Below are 23045 nucleotides of genomic sequence, written 5' to 3'. Positions count from 1 at the left end.
CTGGGAGTGTTTGTCACGCTGGGGGACCTTCTTGCACTACTGGCTTGAAAATCCCTTCCTTGTACTGATAGCCCTCAGTTTCCTCTAGGCCTGTGTACTGCTAGGTGGGACCGAGGACCACCTGGAGGCTGAGGCCCACCACCCATTTATAGTCCCTCCACATCTGACCCTCCATCTGAGCCAGTCAGTTTGTTTCTGCCTCCATTTCTCCCTCAGCCCTCCCTGAGCCCATTCCAGCCAGATCACGCTATCTGATCTCCACTCTCCCCCGTCACTGCTGCCAGCCCTGGCTGATGCTGTACATTGGGGGTCTCCACACTGCCCCAGCCACCCGAAAGTGAGAATGAACGGGAAACCAAGCCAGAGCAGGTGGGAGTTGTTCTGAGAACTAGTGAGACACTTGAAACCCTCAGATATGCATGCACACACACACATTAACAGTCACGTCACACCATCCTCTCTCTCTCCCCTCTCCCTCCCTCTGTTCACTCCCCCACCCCCACCAAACCTGGCACACAAGACATGGATGGGAAGGGTCAGGACCTTCTGTTCCAGTCTGCAGGAATTCGCTCAACGGCCTCTTTCCTTAGGAGTCGTAAAGCAGAGCACAGAGAAATATGACCTCATTCTAAAACAACATTCTCAAACTCCAGCATGTTTCAGAGTCACCCGGAGGGCTTAAAACTCAGCATGCTGCCCCTCCACCCACCATCTCCAGATCTGCTCATTCAGAAGGTCTAAGGAGGGGCTGAGAATCGGTATTCCCAAATTCCCAGGGAAGTTGTGGCTGCTCGGAAAAACAGAGGACTGCATTTAAAAATCACTGCTGTAAAGGAAAAAGAATCCCTGGCCATCTTGATGAGCATGACCCAGCAGGAAAGAAGACCTGGGAGAGAAGGTTTATAAGCTGATGTCATTACAAGCTTTCCACAATGCCCTGAAAGCTGTCAGGTCTGGCTGCGGAGGACTCCACTTTTTTACTGTCATCCCAAGTCCCTTTCCATCCTCTGGGCCTTGGTGCCCTCTTCTCCATTCTGGGCAATGTCACCACGCTCCTGGAAGTCCATCTGAGGAGCATGATCCCTGTGCCACGAAGACCACCCAGGGCCCTGGAATGGCTGTGATGGAAGAGCAGGCCTGCTGCCAGCCTCTAACAGGCTGAAACCCGAGCTTAAAGCAGATAAACTGGAGCATGCGGTGACTGGAGAGGGAAGAACGAGTTCACATCCTTCTCTGCGAGAAGCAGATTCAAGAGTGAGAATAAGCAAATCAGCATCATGGTCATGACCATCTGCACCATCCTCCTAAGGGGTACCAAAGTTTAGTTCCCACTATGCAAGAAGTCGAGACATTGCAGGTAGAGAGATCCGAGTTTACACCCTGTAGTTTCAATGGCACTTGTCCATTTAATGCTCACAACCTCCAAATACGAGTTCCTCCATGCCCAGTTCTGCTGATGAGAACTTCTGTTCACAAGGTAGTGATGTCCCCAGGTCACACCACTAGGATCCACACACAAAGTTTCCACCTGGCTTCTCAGCCTCCAGGCCTTTCTGTGTGAGTCAGGAGAGAGGTCAGGGGTGGTCTCTGGGGGACCGCAGAGGGCTGATGAGCATTGTGCCCTGTCATATGAGGGGACAGTAGGAACCTCCAGGGGACAAGTTGGTGACTTCTAGAGCCCTTCTTCATCTCATTTCTTTTTTTTTCTTCTTCTTTTCCAAGTGACAGGAGGGGAGATAGACAAACTCCCAACTTCTCCCCAACAGGGAACCATCTAGCAACCCCCCATCTGGGGCTGATGCTCTACCTATCCGGCGCCATGCTTACAACAGAGCTATTTTTAGCACCTGAGGCTGAAGCTCCACAGAGCCATCGTCAGCACCTGATGCTGATGAGCTCAAACCAATCAAGCCTCTGGTTGCTGGTGGGGAAGAGAGAGAGAGAGAGAGAAGGGAGGGGAGAAGCAGATGGTCACTTCTCCTGTGCGCCCTGACCGGGAATGGAACCTGGGACATCCACATGCCGAGCCGACACTATATCCACTGAGCCAACTGGCCAGGGCCTCTTCATCCTATTTCTATGATCAAAACTGCAGAGGGAAACCCACTGCATTTGGAGCAGAAATGCAGAAATAAGACAAGCACTAGCTTGTCTCTGTGATCCATCAAAGCTTCCCCCATGTGGGTGACAGCAAAAGGGTTTTTTGTGGTCAGAAATGTAACAAGGTAATTATTTTTACACCAGTCCCTCTGCATGGTTTTTCACAGACAGCAATTTTATAAGGCATAATTATCTATTTTCATCTGCTTCATAAACTCCTTCTTTCCATTTCGTCTCCCAGTAAACTAGAAATCACTTACAACCGAGGATGTGCATTTCGGTGCTTGGTTTCACACAGCCGTGCACTTCCTCATGCATTCCCGGCCGCGCCCTCTCTCCGCGGACCCCCGTCACACCTCCCGTGCCCTAAGACCCTCCTGTGGAAGAAGTGAGTCTGACCCTGAGCACTCACAGAGCCCCTGCTCCCTGAGGACCGAAAGCCAGTCTCGCCTGTCCTCTCAGTCTCTGAGGAGAGGGTGCAGCGGCAGCCAGAGCTCTCTGATGTTGGGTCTGTGCCCCCGTGCCCCCCTTGCCCCCCTCCCCCAACCCACAGCACGTCTAGTCATGTGGCGCCACCTTCACACTGTTCTTCCCAGCAACTGCAGGCCGCGACGACCATGTGGTCTGGGGCGACATGATGGATTCTGCCGTGAGGCTCGGGGACAGCCACAACCTGAACTCTCCCGGAGGATGTCACTTTTATTTTTAGATCTCCAACATCCTGTCATGCTGGAAGTTTCCATATCTGCTGCAGTTTTCACACTTTTCCAGGGATGTAACCAAAGCAAGTTCTAACACTGACTGAGAATTTGCTTTGAACGGGGCACTGTGCCAAAGCTTCTATAATACTATTTCGCTTATTCGTCATAACAACCAAGAAAAGCATACATTCTTATAAGGTCATAAAGATAAAATGACAGGGTGGAAGAAAGTTAAGAAATTAGCCCAAGGTCACAGAGAAGATAAGAGACAGTCAAGATTCAGACCTCTGTCTGTGAAGTGCCGAAGGCCATCTTCCAATCGCTATACACAATGGACAATTCAGTGAGCTTTCCAAGAACCCACACAAGGCTGGTGAGGTGGGGTGCCAGCACTCCCTCAGGAGCCTAAGGGCCACTGGGCGGTGGCCCAGGGAAGCAGCAGAGGAGGAAGGTGGCAAGGTCCTCAGCTGAAGCTCATTAAGACTGAAGCTCAGAGCTGGCTCCTTAGCCCGTAACCTTCACAGCCCCTTCCAGTGGGTGGGCTGCACCCTGACCCGATCTCTTCCCCTGACCCCTGCACTGTCCAAATAGTCTGGCTTCATTCAGAGGCTGTTGTTAGCAGGGAGAGGTGAAGGTCACCTGTGACCTGGCTCTAGCTCGACCAAGCTCTAACCTCCACCCAGCACGGCTTGGCTTGTCCCTCTTTCTTTGAGGGTTGCCCTGCCATGTTGCAGTGTGCATGATAAACCCTTACAGCAGCCTTTCCAGGCTTCTCTTCCATCCTTCCCCTCCTTTCAGTGACTGCAGGAAGAAGGCCTCCTCCAAACTATGAGCAGGTACTGGGCTGGGCAAGGGGGCAGTCAGCCAGGTATTCATGCAGCAGATCCGGAACTCCAAGCAGAGGCGGCAGGAGGATGAAGAACAAGGAAGACAGGGGCTGGGTGTCTAACCCAGCAATGATGACATCATCACACCCAGACACAGAGCTCCCTGTGCCCCCCACCCTGACTGCACCGGGAGCCCCCATCAGCCAGGTATTCATGCAGCAGATCCGGAACTCCAAGCAGAGGCGGCAGGAGGATGAAGAACAAGGAAGACAGGGGCTGGGTGTCTAACCCAGCAATGATGACGTCGTCACACCCAGACACAGAGCTCCCTGTGCCCCCCACCCCGACCGCACCGGGAGCCCACATCAGCCCCTCTGACACTGCCTTGGGAGCACCCAAATCCTTGCCGAGTCCACAAACTTTGTCAAGGACAAGGCTGGATACACAGGGCTGCCAGGACCACAGAGGTCAAGAAGACCCCAGGCTGTCCCAGAAGATTCTAGAGAAAATGAAGAAATGCCTACAGAAGTTATCATGCATTCTAAATGTTTGAATTAATTTAAGCTAAGCAAATACTTTTAACACTATAAAAATATAATAAATATATATGTGCTGGTCTCAAGAGATAAATGGAATTCATTAAAAATACGAATTTTCATGCACTATAGGTATTTTAACTTTGCAAGAGAGCACGTTTTAAATTGTAAGATTCTTTATAAATTTTTCAGTGTTGTCAATGAGGAAGTGTGATTGTTGATATAATCTCATTTAAAGATGATGGCAACAGGTCAAACCTGAGGCTAGTCCGACTTCAAGGCCAGGGCTCCTAGACACTCCTGACACTATCCCCTTATCCCTATGACCACAGGACCTGGACACTATAGAATCCCACTGTCCACACGATTTAGAAAGACAGAGCTCTCCTTTACCTGGGTCCTCCCACTGCCCTGCTGGGCCATACTGCTTCCTAGATGAATGGATGGAGGCGGCACTTGTAATATGGATGAGCACCTGTCCTCTACCTGCCCAGCCAGCCTCTCAGTTTGGGCTGGACGTGTGACTGGCTGTCTTGTTCCACTTGTGTAACCACCCAGGGCCCACAAGGCCAAGGTGCAGGGCTATGTGCCTGGCCTCAACAGCTCCAGATATGCTTCCGGTATCTGAAAAATTACTTACTGTGGTGATGTGTGATGCCTTTTTAAGAGAACAGATGGTACATCCAATTAGAATGCTTTAAAAGAAAACCCTGATGAGATTATAAAAGCCAACAAATTGACTTTTTCATACAGTACTTCACTGGCACACAATGAATCAAATATATAATGAGGCTCAATAAAATAATAGGTTCATTTGCACTTGTTCTGCCTAGCACTGTGCAGCAGCCCAGCCGGCCTCTGGGACCCTCAGCAAGTGCCGGCCCCTGCGGGCCGAGGCTGGACAATGCATCAGTGAGCTGCTCTTGGGCCTGACCACCACCACGGACAAGTGTGGTTTTGATGTGATTTCTAGTCTGACCCTAGCACTCTCTATCTGGGGGCGTCAGGGCACAGGTCTAGGTACAGGGTGTGATGACACACACAGGCAAGTCTGGCATTCACCCCTACTCTGGGCCAGAGACAGCACAGAAAAGCCAGTGGTCTGCTTTCAATGAGGTGGACCCAGGATATGGGTGGGCACAGTGGGATGAGAGTCTTGGTGTGCAGGCTGGAGGCTGTGGGACATTTCTATTTATTCCAGGAACCAGTCCTGCTGGCTCAGGCACATCATGTCAGATGGCTGGGAGATAGCCTGCAAGGTGGACAGGAAGGGCGCTATATGGCAAGGAGGACAGCTCCACATCAGCATTCTGAGCATGTGTTTGGTGACCTATCTTTCCTCTAGGTGACCTTATCACAGGGCTGGATGCATTTACAGGGTGTACCTCCTGGGAAGCTGGGAGGCCTTTCTATGTGCATGAGTTCATCTGCAGCAGGAGCCTGGAAGTGAGAGAGGGGTCACGAGCAGAATTACAAGGGAATGTTTTCAGGAGGGACACTGTGAGACCCTGGGTATGTGCTCTGGCAATCAGGGAGACAAATCCTTAGTCTGGATATCCAGGCAGTGGTGACTCAACATCTTTAAGTGGCTTTCAAAGAAGTACATTAAACAATGGGTCTCAGGGTCATAGAGACCTCAGATATAGAGGGGGCACCTCAGAAATCAATAGAGAAGATACTGCAACAGAAAGACAGGGACTCTAGTCCTGAAATGTAATCATTTCTGTTCATATCAACCCACCAGAGAGGGAGGTCTGGGGAAAATCAGTTTACAAGAGAAAGAGCTTTTCCTCAGTTCAATCTATAAACATTGATTGACCTCAGGACCTTGATCTAGAAGACACTTTCATTCCTCGTCTTCACCCAGCAAAGGTTACATACACAGCAAAGCCAGAATTAAGAAATTCTTCTACTAGGAGCTCAGTCATTTCTTTGCCCATCAAACTGCAGTACGTATGAAAAATTCCCTCTGTGCCTTTCTGTCCTAGGGGTGGGTGGGGGGCATGTGGAACGAGGAGGTGAAGGGGAAGTCTCTGCTCACAGGAAGCTGGGCAACAGCATCCAGTGCAGAAGAAAACTCTAGCATAAGTAGAGGCTAAGCTGGAGTACTGACTTCCGCATACAGTGGGAAGACCAAACAGAAAAGCCATCTGTGTTGACACTCGAGGAGTAGGAGCATGTTCTCTAAAGTGCTGCACAGGGAAAGTAGTGTTTCTGGGCTCGCCGCAGCTATGGGGGAGAAGATTGTGAGGAAATTCCCCCCTTCCCCATCTTGGCCCAGGAGTCGGATTCAGCCTCCTCCTCACCCCCAATCCCCCTACACACACACTCTTTTGTTTGTTTGTTTGTTTGTTTTTGTATTTTTCTGAAGCTAGAAACGGGAAGAGACAGTCAGACAGACTCCCGCATGCGCCCAACTGGGATTCACCTGGCACGCCCACCAGCGGTGACGCTCTGCCCACCAGCGGTGACGCTCTGCCCACCAGGGGGCAATGCTCTGCCCCTCCGGGGCGTCGCTCTACCATAACCAGAGTCACTCTAGCGCCTGGGGCAGAGGCCAAGGAGCCATCCCCATCACCCGGGCCATCTTTGCTCCAATGGAGCCTTGGCTGCGGGAGGGGAAGAGAGAGACAGAGAGGAAGGAGGGGGAGGTGGAGAAGCAAATGGGCGCCGCTCCTGTGTGCCCTGGCCGGGAATCGAACCCAGGTCCCCCGCACGCCAGGCCGACGCTCTACTGCTGAGCCAATTGGCCAGGGCCCCCCTACACACACACTCTTGTCCAGATGACTGCCCTACTCTCCAGAGCAGAGAATGGGAGAGTGCATCAGCCCCAGCCGCTAGAATATCTGTCATATAGGTGGCAACTGTGGCCAGGCCTCTGGTCTTGTCATTTGGCTAGGGTACAGATGCACCACCCTAGACACAGCAAGGGACACAGGGTGATGAATGTATGGTGCTGGCACACAAGACCTTCATTTGGTAACTGAGAAGGCAAGTACAGAATAATTAGACAATTGAAAAAAATATGAGAGTATGATGAGAACAGGCCACAGAAATACAGGAAGCCCATGAAGACAGAAGATATTTTCAGGTGTTAGGACCAAGGGGCTTCTTGAAGGAGGCAACAGGAAGAGTTACTAGGAATTGTTGCAATCTCCCAAAGGATCTTGATTTTTGGACTCAAAGAGCTCTCCAGGTTGGCAAGCTAAGATTTGGCGAGAAGTTGTCTTGCTTTGATGAGAGGAAGACTTTCTCATCTGGGGGGAGGAGGTAAGAAACAACACAATCTTGACCTTGCGCTACTAAACGGAGAAAGGGACCCTGCATGCCCAGCGGGGAGCTGTCCATTTCAGCACCGCCACCAGCATTTCAGCACCGCAGCCAGAGCTGCAAGCGGAGAATGTCATCTTAGTCTCTCCTGCCCCAGGCCCACCACTTGCTCCATTGCAGAGGTCCCCAAACTACAGGCCCGTGGGCCACATGCGGCCCCCTGAGGCCATTTATCCGGCCCCCGCCGCACTTCCCGCACTTCCAGAAGAGGCACCTCTTTCATTGGTGGTCAGTGAGAGGCCCATAGTTCCCATTGAAATACTGGTCAGTTGGTTGATTTAAATTTACTTGTTCTTTATTTTAAATATTGTATTTGTTCCTGTTTTTTTTTTACTTTAAAATAAGATCTGTGCAGTGTGCATAGGGATTTGTTCATAGTTTTTTTTATAGTCTGGCCCTCCAATGGTCTGAGGGACAGTGAACTGGCCCCCTGTGTAAAAAGTTTGGGGACCCCTGCTCTATTGTCAGGAAACCAAATGCCCCCAACCCAGAGCCCTTACTAGACACTTACTAGTGCATGCCACTTCCGGGGGGTCAAAATCCGCTCGGTAGTAGCCGGTCCGGCAGGTACAGATGGGAGATGCCTCGGAAGGGGATCTGCTGTTGGAGGGGCAGTGTGAGCAGCTTTCAACGTCCTGGCTGGCCCTGAACATCCCTGCAGGGCAGGCTGGAACACAAAAAGACCATCTGAGAATTAATGGAAGAGCGGCAGTAAGAGGCCTTTTCCTGGAACTAAAAAACAAAAGATTCTGTGCCCTCCCCCCTCAAAAAAATAAAAAAAATAAAAAGAAAAGAAAAGAAAGGACATGGAGATACCACCTACACAAAATGAACGTTTCAGATTTAGAAAACCCCTATTTAAACATCCTTAGTGAAAAATATCTTCCTGGTACCAATGGCTTCTTCTACTTGAACAATATGAATAACGATTCTCCCCTTTCATGTGGATCTAGAGATTCAATTGAGAAAATGAGTCTAATGTGTAGTTTGGCATCTGGGGCCTAAGTGCTCTATAAGTGGTTATGCCCTCCCTGTTCTACCTGGTTAAATGCCAGGGCCTTACCCTGAGACCCTCACTGAAGAAATCTTGCTTAATGTCCTCGGATGGAAAGAGGTCCTGGTTGACCAATGGACCAGACCCACGATTCTTAAATGCCATGTTGCAACACATGTGAGGGACACTATGTGCTGTGTTAACAAGCACTTGTTATGAATGATAGTAGAAGACTAGATTGCATAAGTAATTCTTTAAAAAAAGAAATTAAGGTGATTTCAAGGTTACTGGCTTAACAACATCATTTTCCCTTAATTGCATTTTGAAATGTCTTGGAGGGTAAGGCATGAAAAGGATGGCTTTGCAAGCAGTGAACCAGGAAATGTGTGATGCACTTGGTGTCATCTATCATGTACACGACTGTGAGAAACACTGGGAAAGGCTGGCACAACCTGATGCCCACTAGAGGTGCCCTCAGATATGAAGGACTTCTCTTAATTCCCTATGTGATCACCTTCAAAGAGACATGCCCCCAGAAGTTTGACTCCATTGAGCCCATCCCTCCAGCTTTCACCCTGCCTCACCTACAGAGACCCTTTACTCCAGACAGCTGGTCTCCTCCTTGCTGATTCCTCAAAATATTCCTCCTTCCCGTTCCACTTCTCTGATGCCCTTTCTCACTATCTCAGCTCCCAATTCTCCCTGTCCCCAGAAAACATACTCTGGCTCATCTTCCTTTGAGACCAGGTAAAACTTACTGCATGCCCAACTCATCGGCTTTTCTTACATACCTCACTAACTCATGCAACAAATATTTACCATAACCCTTTTGAGGACATGATTCATAGAATTCAGAGAACACGGCCTATCTTTAAGGAGTTCTTGATCCAGTGTCCTCACACAATTATAATATAATGTGATCTTCGCTGAAACAGAAGTACCATTATAATGGCTCCTAATGATACAAAGCTCATCTTCCCAAATATATAGTTCCCTCCTGGCAAGTCCAAGTATTCTTTAATAATAGTAGTAGCCGCCATCTGTTAACACTCTTGTTAAGTGCTTTACATGCATTACTCTATGGGGTAGCTATTATCACCTCCATTTTGCTAATGAGGAAACTGGGACATAAAGAGGTTCTAAAAAGTTGCCCAAGATCACACTGTGGGAGAAATAATAGTGATAACAGACACATAAACTGTCTGGAAAATACCCATAGCTTTTCTACTGAGACAAGAAAACTTTTCCAATGTTGGGAAAGTTTTTTTTCACTCCTTCGCTCATTTGAAGTGAGGTATAGTGTTTCAGTTACTCAAGAAGTGCTCTGGGGCAGGAACTCAACTTGTATGGGAGACAGTTTCTAAATTGGAATATTCTGGAATGGCACAACCCAAAAATGTTCCATGGGGTCCACCTTTCTGGGGTTTTTAGCACCTGTTACTTACAAAAGGGTTCTGAGGCCAGATACTTTGAAAATTCAGATTAAAAAAGTTAACGTCATTTTTATTACACAGTTTCTCAGAACTTCAAAAATGGGATATAGAATGCAATGTTTTCTCACCAAAAAGTTCTACTTTGTAGATAGAGCATCCCCTGGGATTCAAGTCCCATGGAACAAACTGGGGCAAATCCTGTCTAGATGATCCAATAAGGTTATTAAAGATTTCTGTCATGACCCAATTAAAAAATGGGTCATTTGATGATCCATCTTACCACATTCAAAAGAAAAAAAAACATTAAATATTTACTAAAAATTCAACCAATAGAACACCAAAAACAAAACAAAACAAAGAGCTCTGAATGACATACCCAAGTGTCCTAGAATTGAATTCCTGATCTATCTTTCCAAGTCCATTCAGGATAGTCTGTCCCTCTGCTGGTTTCCTCCTCTCTCCCTTCCTTCTTTCCAGGTCTCTTCCCTGTCACCTGGCAGAAGTACCTGGTCCCTTTCACAGTGAGTCACTCAGCATTGCTGGGCCCCATTCCGTTTTGGAGCCGAAGAACACAAGAGAAATCCAACCAGAGCAAAAGTTCTTTCCCTGGAAAGTGGGGAGGGAAAGTGGTGCCTGTCAATGCCCTCATCTGGCCCCTTCCACACTGTAATTTTCTTAATGTATCAGTCCAAGGGAAACAAGGTGTTTTCACTTTCTTTCCGGCACTTAAAAGCCTCTTTGCTTTACATTTAATAAGTTAACAGCATAAACAACCATCTTGATATCCCCAAATGGGGAAGGGATTTGGAAAGTGCCTTTCTGAGATTTCTTATGAAGGCAGGCAGAATTGGGTGTCCAGAAGTCTCTGGCCTCTAGGATAGCCACAAGGGGAAGAAATGGAGAAGAGCTGGTTCAGGCTGTACTTTAAGGAAAGAAGCTCCAAGAAAGGTTGAGGAGAGAAGTCCTCGGAAGGGGTGTGACTCCATCTTCCCCTGGGCAGGGAGCACCAGGCAGCAGCCAGACAATCCTGGGTCTGATTCCTGGCTTTGCTGGTTCCTTGGTGGGTGATCACCGGCAAGGGGTCATATAATCCCTCAGCACCTGCTTGCTCACCTGTATAGATGACCAACCAAATATACTTTTCACAGCAACTCCCACCGATCATTAGAATTTAGTAAACTCAAATATTAAAATGTGTTACCATTAATAAGTGCTAATAATTCTATTTTCTCTCCACCCCGACTTACCCATTCCCTTAGTTTTCTTTGCAGAAACCTTTAGAATTCTGGGTCAGAATAGAAGTTTTGAGTCCCAAAGTAGGCAAATAAATTCTGGTGCCAAATGGAAGACTGTGCTTCTCCACAGATTATTTACCTTGTAAAGTGGGTGAATCGTTATTCCTAGACAATATATTTTACCTATAATTACACAATGGCTGAATTTCCTTAATCAGATTTCATCAGTTAATACTTTGATAAAATCTGTATCTACACATTCCCTAATTTATAAAACCGCATCCCTAAATGCAGTTATTAAACTTATAGATCGGAACTTATAAGCTCATTTCTGTTACATTTTTTCCTTAGAATTAATGCTTTCAGTAATGTGACAGTGCCAGGCTAGTCCACAAAACCTTTTTAACTCATCTTGTATGCTAATTAAATATATATATATTAACAATAAATACAGTTATTTAGCTAGAAATTTAACACAGAAGAACAACAAAATAATAATAATAAGAAGAAAACTATGCTGCCCCTAGAGAAAAAGCAACTTTCTTTCTTTCTTTTTTTTTTTTGTATTTTTCTGAAGCTGGAAATGGGGAGAGACAGTCAGACAGACTCCCACATGAGCCCGACTGGGATCCACCCGGCACTCCCACCAGGGGGCGATACTCTGCCCCTCCGGGGTGTCGCTCTGCCGCGACCAGAGCCACTCTAGCGCCTGGGGCAGAGGCCAAGGAGCCATCCCCAGCACCCGGGCCATCTTTGCTCCAATGGAGCCTTGGCTGCGGGAGGGGAAGAGAGAGACAGAGAGGAAGGGGGGGGGGTGGAGAAGCAAATGGGCACTTCTCCTATGTGCCCTGGCCGGGAATCGAACCCAGGTCCCCCGCATGCCAGGCCGACGCTCTACCACTGAGCCAACCTGCCAGGGCCAAGAAAAAGCAACTTTCTTTAGAGGTGATATAGGAGCTTCTGGGTAGATCCTGACAAAGAATATGTAGTCCAAGGAAAGGAAAAGCAAATGGCCCAGATCAGTCACCTGAGTATGTAAAGCATCTGGTAGTGACACAGTAGATCATGGTGACTTCTCTGGCAGCCTGGAGACCAGGTACCTGCCTAACGGCTCTCCAGTTTCCAAAAATAGTCATTGTAAACTGTGATAGCCTAACCAGACAACATATCCACACTTAAAAGCATTTAAGATTGATAATGTAATTCTTTGCTTTAATATCATTTTAAAACTCAGTATCTCATGATACAGAATTATGGTCAGCACTATCACTACAGTTATGAGCCCCTCATTCTCCAAATGTTTACTGACGATGTACCAGGAGCCAGGCACCATGCTAGAGAAATAGAGCAGAGTGCAGGTTGGGGGCACACTTGAGGAAGCACCCATCCTGGCAGAGGAGGCTGCATCCAATACAGTGTGAGCTGTGCCGTGCTTGTTGTTCATGGGGGACTGGTCAGGTGGATGTGCATCATTTTAGGGACCCGTTGTTATTAGGTAAAGACTAAGAGCTGAGGTTCTGAAGCAGAGGCAAAGACAAAGCAAGAAGGGAATAGGAGAGGCAGGAGGGAAATTAGGTCAGAGAGTGCCCAGCCCAGGATCTGAGCAGAGAGGCGTTCATTATCATTCCAGCAGGTGAGTGAGCAAAGAGGCTTACACGCCTTGCTGTGTATTCACACGAGACCTTTGTCAGTGGGACACCTGTAAATCGGAAAGCCGTACGTTTCTGACACCAGTGCAGCCCACGATGGCTTTGTTTCCTTAAGAAAAGGAGTTTTGCTTTCCTCCATTGCAAATGATCACAGTTCGGACAGGTAATAAATGGATCTCTGGGGAGGCACCGCCTTCACACACACACACACACACACACACACACACACACACACCCCTCTTCTGCTGTGCCCCTGACTTTGACCAAGAGGAAGAGATAAGAACTGAGTTTCCCATCCCTAAGCATGTGTGCATTCTCCGTTCCCCAAGCAAAACACACAGCACTTCCCTCCCCCTTCAAGTGACAAGGGACTGTACACATGACCTCTAGCTGATATCCGGAAGGTCACAATGGAACGCCCACCCAACTTCTCAGAGCCTCAATGAGGTAACAAATGACCTGGTGCTTCCAATGCTCTCGAGAAACGCCCCCTCTTGTCCCTGCACGCAGACTTCCAATGACACTAAATCTATCACCTACCGTACTATCACTTTATAAAGGAACAGATTAAGTGTCTCATAAACAGAGCAGTGATTGAGATAATGGAAGCGCCTCTCGTCCCCATCTGCAGCATCAGGTTATGAAGCATTTCCAAGCAGCCAGAAAAAGAAAATTAATAGAAACGAGAGGGAATAACCACTTTTATGCAATTTCCTCAGGAGATAGTGGACCATCTAATCTATATTGGAGCCCTTTAACCTGTCACTCAGCACTCACCAGAGCCTCTTTAGCGCTCACAATTTTTCTTGATATTGAAGGATGATAAAACGAAAACCTCAAAACATTGTATAATTTTCATATGTGAAGGGTGCACATTGCCTCTGCCCCTCCCCACCTCAACCACGGCTTCGGAAAACAACATTTTTATTCCGCAGAAATGTGGAAGAGCTTAACTATTCCCAGCGCGTGGTCCGGGGGGTCACAGCTACTCTGCAGGGAGGAAATCGCTCCTTGCATTTTAAATGGGATTCTTCCCTCCGCTGCTGCCTTCTGTCCTTGCGCTTTCTTTTTAATAATCTGATTACTTCTCCTGATCTAATTTTTCTCCCCCAAATGAGTTTACAAAGGTTCATGCCAATGAATATTCATCCCCTGTTTAAGAACCGGGTGCCTTTTCCTCAAGGCAGGTGCTGCTCAGCAGCTGGCTCAGACTGCCTACCTCTCCCGGTGACAGTGGGAGGGACGAGGCACCTGGTCCCGGCCAGGAAGAAGCAGTTCACAGCCCCACGCTCCTTGCTCCTAGCACCTCTCCTCCCTCTCCAACATCTGCTCCAGCTCCGTAGAAGGCAGAAGAGCTCTGGGCAGCTCAGCAGCTGCTGAGAACTGGGATGGGTGTGGTGGCGGCCGAGTGGGAGACAGGAGGCTCCGGCAATACAGGCACATAGCTCTGCACAGCTCTTCCTGTAGGTCTTGTGGCCTCACGCTGGGCCCGATATCTAGACTCACTCCCATGGCCCATTGTCTCCATCACCTGTGCGTTATTGACGGCTGACACCATGGGTCCTTGACCCTGGAATTCCAGGCTCCCTGGAAGGAGGTAGCACTGGGACCCCTGTGCTAGAATTCCCTTGTCTACTCTCACCAGCAGTCTCTGCTCTTCCACCAATGGATCCTCTTGAAACAATCCCAGGGACCCACAGCCCAGTGATACTTCCACTTCTCCTTATGTTCTTGGCAATTTGTTGACAAAACTGATAGCAGGAAAGAAAAAAAAAAACTGATAGCAGAGACATAGTTCCCAGGCACGCACACATCCATTCATCCAACGACAGCACTCTTTTGAGAGTTCCCTGAGGGTGGATGCTAGGTCTTGTCATCTTTGCAATTCGTTCTCCCCGAGCATGGCGCGAGCTCACACACAGGCACATGCAGTCTTGTGGCTGAACTGAATGCCCACCAAAGGCCCACTGTAATAAGATCCAAAGATAAAAGCTGTGACAAAAATAATAACCATACTATTAGAGGGTAAGACATGACGGGCACTCCCATGCAAAGTGTAGATTCTTAAAGCTTTTCTGCATTAAGATTTTCCAAATGTTTAGAGCTTTGATTCAACATTTCTACTTCTAAGGACTCATTCTGAAGAAAAAGCAGATGTGGAAGAAGACTTACATTAGTGAATATTTATCCCAGAGTTCGTCAAAATACAGGAGGAAGAAAGAAAGAAAGAAAGGAGGAAAAAAAGAAAGAAGTTAAACGTCAGATAATCAGGTATTGACTAAATAAACCATGGAACATCCATTTGATGGGATATTACACAGTCATTAAAAGTAATCCATGGAAAAACATTTTCAAAGTTTGTTTAAAACTATACATAGGATATGAACTTTATTATTCATATATACATATGCATAAACCTACATATACATGTATGTGCATGTGCATATATAAACCACACTCACTTAAATGAAAACTGGGAGTGGCAGCATTACTGATGATAATTATGTTGTGCTTTTTTGTAATTTCCCAATGTTTTGCATTGTGTATATAAGACTTGAGTAATCAAAGAAAATCTCAATCACTACATTTTTAAATTTGGGGGAGGACACAAAAGTATGAATGGCATCTTCCAAACCCCAAGGAGCTGAGCTGAGCAAGATAGGTCAGATTGGGGTATTTACTAGGAAAAGCCCTACCTCAGAGGTTGAGATGCCTGTGCCAAGGTCTTTGGAATAAGGGGAGAGTAAAGAAAGCTGTGAAGGCTTCCTGGAGAAGGCAGCACATGTATAGGCCCTGAAGGATGGGTAAATGTTGAAACAGAAATGGGAGGGTGGGGAAATGGGAAAAAAAAAAATGCCTAAGACTCAAAGAGAGCCCTGGCTTACTTTTGGTTACCAAAGGGGAACCTTTGGGTAGTTGCCAAAATTTTCAGGAATATAAAGCATTTATGGTAGACATGGCAGGAGATGGGCTGGGACACTTTCACTTCTATGTGGACCTGCACACATGAAACCAAATGGATCTCCAGTCCTGCCTCCCTGGGCCCGGTGCCAGCTGTAATGGTCTGTACAGAAGGGATATTTAGCTGTGTCATATATTCATATCACTCTTGGTGACACTTGCTGAAATTGATGAATGCTGCCAGCATCGTGACACAGACGGGGCTGCAACTTCCAGTGCTATTAAGCTGCTCAGAAAGCAGGAGCTGCAGAATGTGTCAATCAGCACAGAAGTTGTTAAAGAGGAGGGATCAGAATGGGGGCACTTTGCCTTGGTGGAATGGGGAGATCACCGGTCAGGACTGAAGGGGAACAAACAGAAGAGCAACGTCCCAAGGGGGAAAAGCTGACACTTAGGTTCTCGTCACCAACAGCTCCCAGTCCTCAGAGAGCAGCCGGGCACAGCACTGCCAAGACCGTGTCCAGGGGTGGGAGGCTAGGCCGGGCTGGGTGCAGAGCCTCACAGAAGGGAGTTCAGGCTGCATCCTGCTACTCTGGCCCAAGGTCAGAGTGGTGGAAGAGTGGGGTGCTCTAGAGCAGCCTCAGGTGTTTTTTTTGTTTGTTTGTTTTTTGTATTTTTCCGAAGCTGGAAACAGGGAGAGACAGTCAGACAGACTCCTGCATGCGCCCGACCGGGATCCACCCGGCACGCCCACCAGGGGGCGACGCTCTGCCCACCAGGGGGCGATGCTCTGGCCCTCCAGGGCATCGCTCTGTCGTGACCAGAGCCACTCCAGCGCCAGGGGCAGAGGCCACGGAGCCATCCCCAGCGCCCGGGCCATCTTCGCTCCAGTGGAGCCCTGCTGCGGGAGGGGAAGAGAGAGACAGAGAGGAAGGAGAGGGGGAGGGGTGGAGAAACAGATGGGCGCTTCTCCTGTGTGCCCTGGCCGAGAATCGAACCTGGGACCCCTTACACGCCAGGCCGATGCTCTACTACTGAGCCAACCGGCCACGGCCGCCTCAGGTGTTTTTAATGATCTAGGCCAATGATTCTCAAACTGTGGTCTCCAGACCACCAGCCGCAGCAGCAGCAGCAGGGTTAACTGAGAACTTGGAGAAATATAGATTCTCACACCCTACTCCAAACCTACTGAACCAGAAATCTGGGTGGGGCAGCAATCAGTGCTAGCCAGCCCTCCCGGAGACAATGGAAGCCCACTACCCTGGGCCACCTGGGAGAAGAGACCTCACAGCCCGGGGGGCTGAGTAAACAGCCACAGGCTGGCTGTGTGACCTGAAGCAAGTTACTTAACCCTCTCAACCTCAGCACCCTCATCTATAAAAAAGAAAAAAGAAAGGTGTGAGGGTAAGATCTTCCTCATAGCTTTTGAAGGTCAGTGGATGTAGTAAACCTTCTGAAATGTAGCATCTCCTCAATAAATAGCAGATTTGGGGGGGGGGGGGGGCAAGAAGCCAAGCTGAATATTTTCGTCAATTATTCATTTTAAAGGATTTAAAATGACAACCTACTATATTCTTGGAGCTGTGCGAGGCACTGGAATACACAAATGGGTTAAACATGCACAGGCCACCACCACCCCCCAATCCACCCTCATGGAGCAGACATCCTAGTGGACAGGCTCAAACTGGCCATTCCAACCGGCAGCATCAGTGTGAAGAGGACAGAGCAGGGACCTAACCCCATCTGGGAGGGTCTCGGGCAAGTGTCATCTAAGTTAAGGCACAAAGAATAAATAAAAACCAGACAAGTTGGCAGAGTAAGGTGGGCTAGTGAGGGGAGATAGAAAACCTTCCACACGGAGAAAGCAATATGTGTAAAGACCCAGGAGAAAGAACGTGACTCAGTCGAGGGGCGGAGCAGTATGTCTCCGGTGCAGGTGTAGTGTGAGTGCCCAGGCCCAGGCAGAAAGCCTGTGTGGGGTGGACCGGGGCGAATCAGTCAGTGAGGAGCAGAGTCTGGAGGGGCGGCCTGAGCTCGTGGCGTCAAGGCCCTGGACTTCGCCCTGAGGTCCATGGAAGTCACTGATGGGATTAAAGTTCAGAAGAAACACAATTGGATTTTTGTTGCTGAAAGATCCTACTGACTGCTGAGAAGAGAATGGATTGAAGGAGTGGGGACAATTTGGGGGAGACACCATAGGCCCAGAAGAGCAATAAGGGGCCAGGGTAGTGGGAACGGAGAGACAGAGAAGGATTCAGGAGTCATTTAGAAGAGGACCTGGTGACTAACTAGGAGTCACTGCCATTACCAGATATGCATTGAGCTCTTCCTGGGTGCCAGGCACTGGGCAGGGTGCTGGGAGTCAGAGAGGAGGAGCCGTTCCATCCAGTTGAGTCAGGCGTTTTCCTCTTCCTGGGGCTCTCTTAACAACCCTGCACCCTGGCAGGAGATTAACTGTCCCTATGACTTTCAGGGTTTGGGAGTGACATTAGGAAAGAGCCCAGAGTAGGGAAGGTGGTAAGGGGCTCACTCAGAAATCAGAATTGGCTTGACACCTCTGGCTGTCTGCTCTCCAAGTCTGCCCCCTAGTGGACAGCTTGCACACAGGGTCAGCGGAGCCCCTGAACCAAGGAGGAGGGCCGTCTTTAGATTCAGGAATCGTCACAGTAGCCAAAGCCTTCAGGACTCTGGAAGGGAACCCCTAGGAGGGGACCTCTAGCTGGAGACCCAGCCACCACATCCACTTTATCTCACCAGCCCTTGAAGGTGTGGCAGCCCCTGAGTCCTCCCCACAGGCCAACTGGCCAGCCAGTAGCTGCTGAGACGCCCACGGGGCAGCTTCTTAAGCTTGATCCCAGCAGGGCCTTTCCCTTTTACACACACGTCTCATTCATGCCACATGCGTTTGGGAATCACTTCTCTGTGACCTGAGTTAGATATGCAAAGGTCACTATCTTACCATTTGGAAAGAAAAGAGCTATTGTTGAAGAGTGATGGTAGACATGCATTCAGGGAGTCAGAAGTGAAAGGGGGCCCTGGGAAAGCCCCCAAATCCAGAGGCAGCAAATGGCCAGATGGGGACAGAATTTCCAAGGTGTTGGGCTCCAGGAGCAGGGCAAGGCCTCCTGGAGAAGAGCTGATATCACAGCCAGGTGGTGAAGGGGGTGGGTGAGCCTGAGCTGGGGGTAGGGCCAGAGGATTTGTCCTTTGGAAGAAGGACAAACAGGGCTCTTATAACAGCAGGCAGGCTCTTATAAGGGAGCCCTCCCCATTTTCCTCTCCACCACCAGGGAGATGCTTCTTGGGGCAGAGGAAGGTAAGAGCCAGCTCACGTTGGTCACTCTTAGGGGCCCCACAGTCCTTGATCCTGATTGGACCCATTGGGCCACCAGCTGCCAAGCCTGCTATGCCAGGGTGCAGAAGGGGCAGGAAATCCCCAGATGTCTCCTCCCCAGGTCTTGTCTCCACCCAGTCAGAGCCAACTTTCTAAAAGCGCCATCGATCTGCTGGTTCTGAGCAGTGGGCGAGGGGGACATATGTTAGCAGTCAGGCCACTTCCCATATTTTCAGACTGAAGTGTTTACCCTTTGAGAACAAGCGTATTTTTAAGTTTTTCTTCTGGCACAGACCTTGATAAATTCCCTTAAAAATAATTTATAAGCAAGTTCTTAAGATAAACGAAGGTGACTTCTCACTGTGTTTCTCATGTTGGATGATGGTGGGAAGGCTCTGTCCCTGCTCTGTCCCTTGGGCCCAGGGGCCTGGGCTGGTCTCACCAGAAACCTGCTCTGCTTTCTTTGGTTCTCTATGATTTTCACAGAGCCAATGTGAAAAACAAACAAAAACAAAACAAACAAAAAACAGAAAGAAAACACTAACCACAAATCTCATTTCCCTGCCAAAACCTGACAAGGCAAACAGTACTCTTCTTTTAGGGAAGATTATTTGTTCCTCCCTTTCTAAGCTTTCTCACCCCAGAGCTTTGGCAAGTCCAAAGATCATAGGTAGCCAGGGCAGGAAAAGACCTTAGACCTTAGACCAGGGTGAGCAAGTACCCAGTATAGCTACTATTACCTCCTCCCTATGCAGCCACAGCAGACATCACTAATCAATCACGGCACCCATCCTAGACCAGAGCTCAGAATCTTTAGTTCAATGACTCAGGTAGCTGCTACCCATGAATCAAAATGGCACAACCCAGAGCTATGGCGGGGAAAGTGAGACCCAGAGAAGGCAATGAGTAACTTGGGAGAGGTGCACAGTCAGCAGTCTGTGTTCGCTTCACCTTCCCATGTGGCCCCAACATCAGGATGAGCCAGCTGCAGCTCTGCAAACTCACCCCTGCCCTGCCCCCTGCTACCTCCACTCTCTCTCCTTCTTATCTGTGAGGTCAGCCCCACAGCACAATGTCCTCTCCAGCTGGGAGGCCATGGCACCTAATTATTCTCTCTGTGTGCATCCGGGAATGAGCCGCATTATGTTTAAGTAAGTGTAGCTAAGAGGTGCCGCATCGCGAGAGAAGGTCAAGTGCTGCATATGTATAATATAAGATTAAGATTTTTCCCCTTCTGTGGTGTTCGTGATAAAATAATTCTGCTGTGACCTTTCCAGAAACCCAGGAGTAGAAATGGGCACAGTGGAATTTCCAGCTTCTCCCCAGGTCACAAAGCCATAAACATATAAAGCTATAACGATATTACACGCCATTCAAGTGGGACAAGTGAGCAAAAGAAATGATTCTTATTTTTTGGTAATGATGGAACAAAAGCTTTGAGGCTTAAACTGTCAAGCGTATTACCAGAGATGTCTTGACAGATGAGGGACAGAAATGTTCCCCCTACGGTACTGTTCTGGACTGGCCTAGAGGCCCCAAAGGTGTGGCATGCCCTGCCCCGCCCCCACTGGAACGTCAACGAAAAGTAGCCTGTCCAAGATCACGTAGGAATCAAAGTCAGGTCCAACCGAGTCTGCCGCACCCTTGCTAGGAGGGCCTGTTGGGCCTGTCTCAGCTCCTGCATCTGAGTGATAGTGGAGGTAGCACTTTGCGAGTCTCCGAGTCAACTCTGAAAAAGCAAAATGAGCATGAGCAATAATCAATATTGAAATAATAAGGTTATACTCATCTCCAAGTGGGAATGAACGTGACAAGGCAGAGCATTTGCATGACCTTTACCTGAAAGGCTGAAGGCAGGCAAAATTGGCAGAATCCATTGTGTCTGTCCCAGGACTTTTGCTCAGGAATGTGTCACCACCTCTGAAGGAGCCTCTGAGCAGAGAAATGGGGCTCCTGTGTTCTGGAACCAGGAGGATGCCCTCCTTCTGAGCAGCTGGGCAGGGCCCACCCTACGCACTGAGGCCCCAGAGGCCACGTGATGGACCAGCGGGTGCTGCAAACCAGAGCAGCTGGAAGAGGGCTCCACTGCGGGGAGGCGGAGAAGGGACGAGTCTGGTGTTCTCTCCAGTGACTGTTTATTCCCAAGTGCGGAGAGGTAATTTCCAGAGTGCTTTGTGTCTTCCCTATTTACAGTTCCTGGATAAACATTAGCTTCACCAACTGCCTTCAGGTTTGTCAGTTAAACATGATTAAAGGAGAAGCATGCGGCAAAGATCAGAGGTGTTAAGGGTGCACTTAGCACTTAGATCTCAATGTGCACTTAGAGGCAGCCGTTCAACTGAAGGCAGCACCAGGAAGGGCTTGGGAAATGAGCAGATGAGCAGAGGGAGCAGACCCAAGGGAGAGCGAGAAGGGGCTGGGGGGGTGGAGAGAAGGAGCGGGGCAGGCCCTACTGAGCAACCTGGCAAAGGACTTCCCCAAAGGAAACGAGGCCAGGGCTGGAAGGCTGACAGGAGCCTAAGACAAGCGAACACCTTGCCCCCCTACAGCAGAGGGAGGGGCCAGCTCTTCCTGGCCCACTCTCTCCCCCTAGGCGCTAGGCCTTTGAATCAGGCCAGTAAAGACCTCTTATTAAATACGAGACTAGCAAGCCCTATGGAGCCCGGAATAGGGCGGGATGTTGATCCAGAACCCTCCAACCTTCAGCATCCTTTTAAGGCAAGGTCTGTGGGTTGCCAAGCTGACCACCACCTGCTAGAATTGATTATCAAGCTGTGTCAGCATTAATAACAATAATGTTATTAATTATAACAATGACCAGTATTTAAATAAGCATTTATCATAGGTTTTATTCAGCATGACTTCATTTCATCCTCATAACACTCTTAAGAGACATGCTATAATTATTCTCATTTTGCACAATAGAAAAATGAGGCTCAGAGAAGGTCAGCAGCTTGTCCAAGGTCTTATAAAGCCAGTGGTGAAGCTAGGAATTGAACATGGGCTACCTGAATCCAGAGACTTGATAGCTCACTGGTTGGAGTATTTTGTTTTATTTATTTTGGTTTTAAAATCAAGTAAATTTCCTTGGAACCATCAAATCTAGTGTGTTTTCCTGTTCGATTAGCTATTATTAGCAAGACAGGTAATAGCAAATGTTGGAGAGGATGTGGAGAAAAAGGAACCCTCATCCACTGTTGGTGGGACTGTAAAGTAGTACAACCATTATGGAAGAAAGTATGGTGGTTCCTCAAAAAACTGAAAATAGAACTACCTTATGACCCAGCAATCCCTCTACTGGGTATATACCCCAAAAACTCAGAAACATTGATACGTAAAGACACATGCAGCCCCATGTTTATTGCAGCATTGTTCACAGTGGCCAGGACATGGAAACAACCAAAAAGCCCGTCAATAGATGACTGGATAAAGAAGATGTGGCACATATACACTATGGAATACTACTCAGCCATAAGAAATGATGACATCGGATCATTTACAGCAAAATGGTGGGATCTTGATAACATGATACGAAGCGAAATAAGTAAATCAGAAAAAACCAGGAACTGCATTATTCCATACGTAGGTGGGACATAAAAGTGAAACTAAGAGACATTGATAAGAGTGTGGTGGTAACAGGGGGAGGGGGGAGAGAGAGAGGGAAAGGGGGAGGGGGAGGGGCACAAAGAAAACTAGATAGAAGGTGACAGAGGACAATCTGACTTTGGGTGATGGGTATGCAACATAATTGAACGACAAGATAACCTGGACTTCTTATCTTTGAATATATGTATCCTGATTTATTGATGTCGCCCCATTAAAAAAATAAAATTATATAAAAAAAAAATCTAGTGTGTTTTATATAAACTATGCCAACAGGACTTCTTAGGGAAAAAAATATCAATTCCTAAGTTATAATCTTCACTACCTATTGTTGTAGGAAGCCACTTCTATAATCTTTTTGTCTCAGTTTTTTTCTCATCTGTAAAAATGGGATAACAAATA

The 23045-nt window shown here is 48.2% G+C and overlaps 1 protein-coding gene across 1 annotated transcript in view; it reads right to left on the bottom strand.

Annotated features, from left to right (window-relative positions):
* Positions 1-23045, bottom strand: part of EPHB1 (EPH receptor B1) — a 452216-nt gene that overhangs the window by 136155 nt on the left and 293016 nt on the right. The window contains exon 4 of the mRNA XM_066245242.1: positions 8006-8161. Within this exon, the coding sequence (XP_066101339.1) occupies positions 8006-8161 (156 nt within the window). The remainder of the gene's footprint in view (positions 1-8005; positions 8162-23045) is intronic.

The sequence above is a fragment of the Saccopteryx bilineata genome, chromosome 10, assembly GCF_036850765.1.
Source record: "Saccopteryx bilineata isolate mSacBil1 chromosome 10, mSacBil1_pri_phased_curated, whole genome shotgun sequence".
NCBI lineage: Eukaryota > Metazoa > Chordata > Mammalia > Chiroptera > Emballonuridae > Saccopteryx > Saccopteryx bilineata.
Note: the sequence above shows the minus strand (reverse complement) of the source record. Positions and strands in the feature narration are given on the sequence as shown.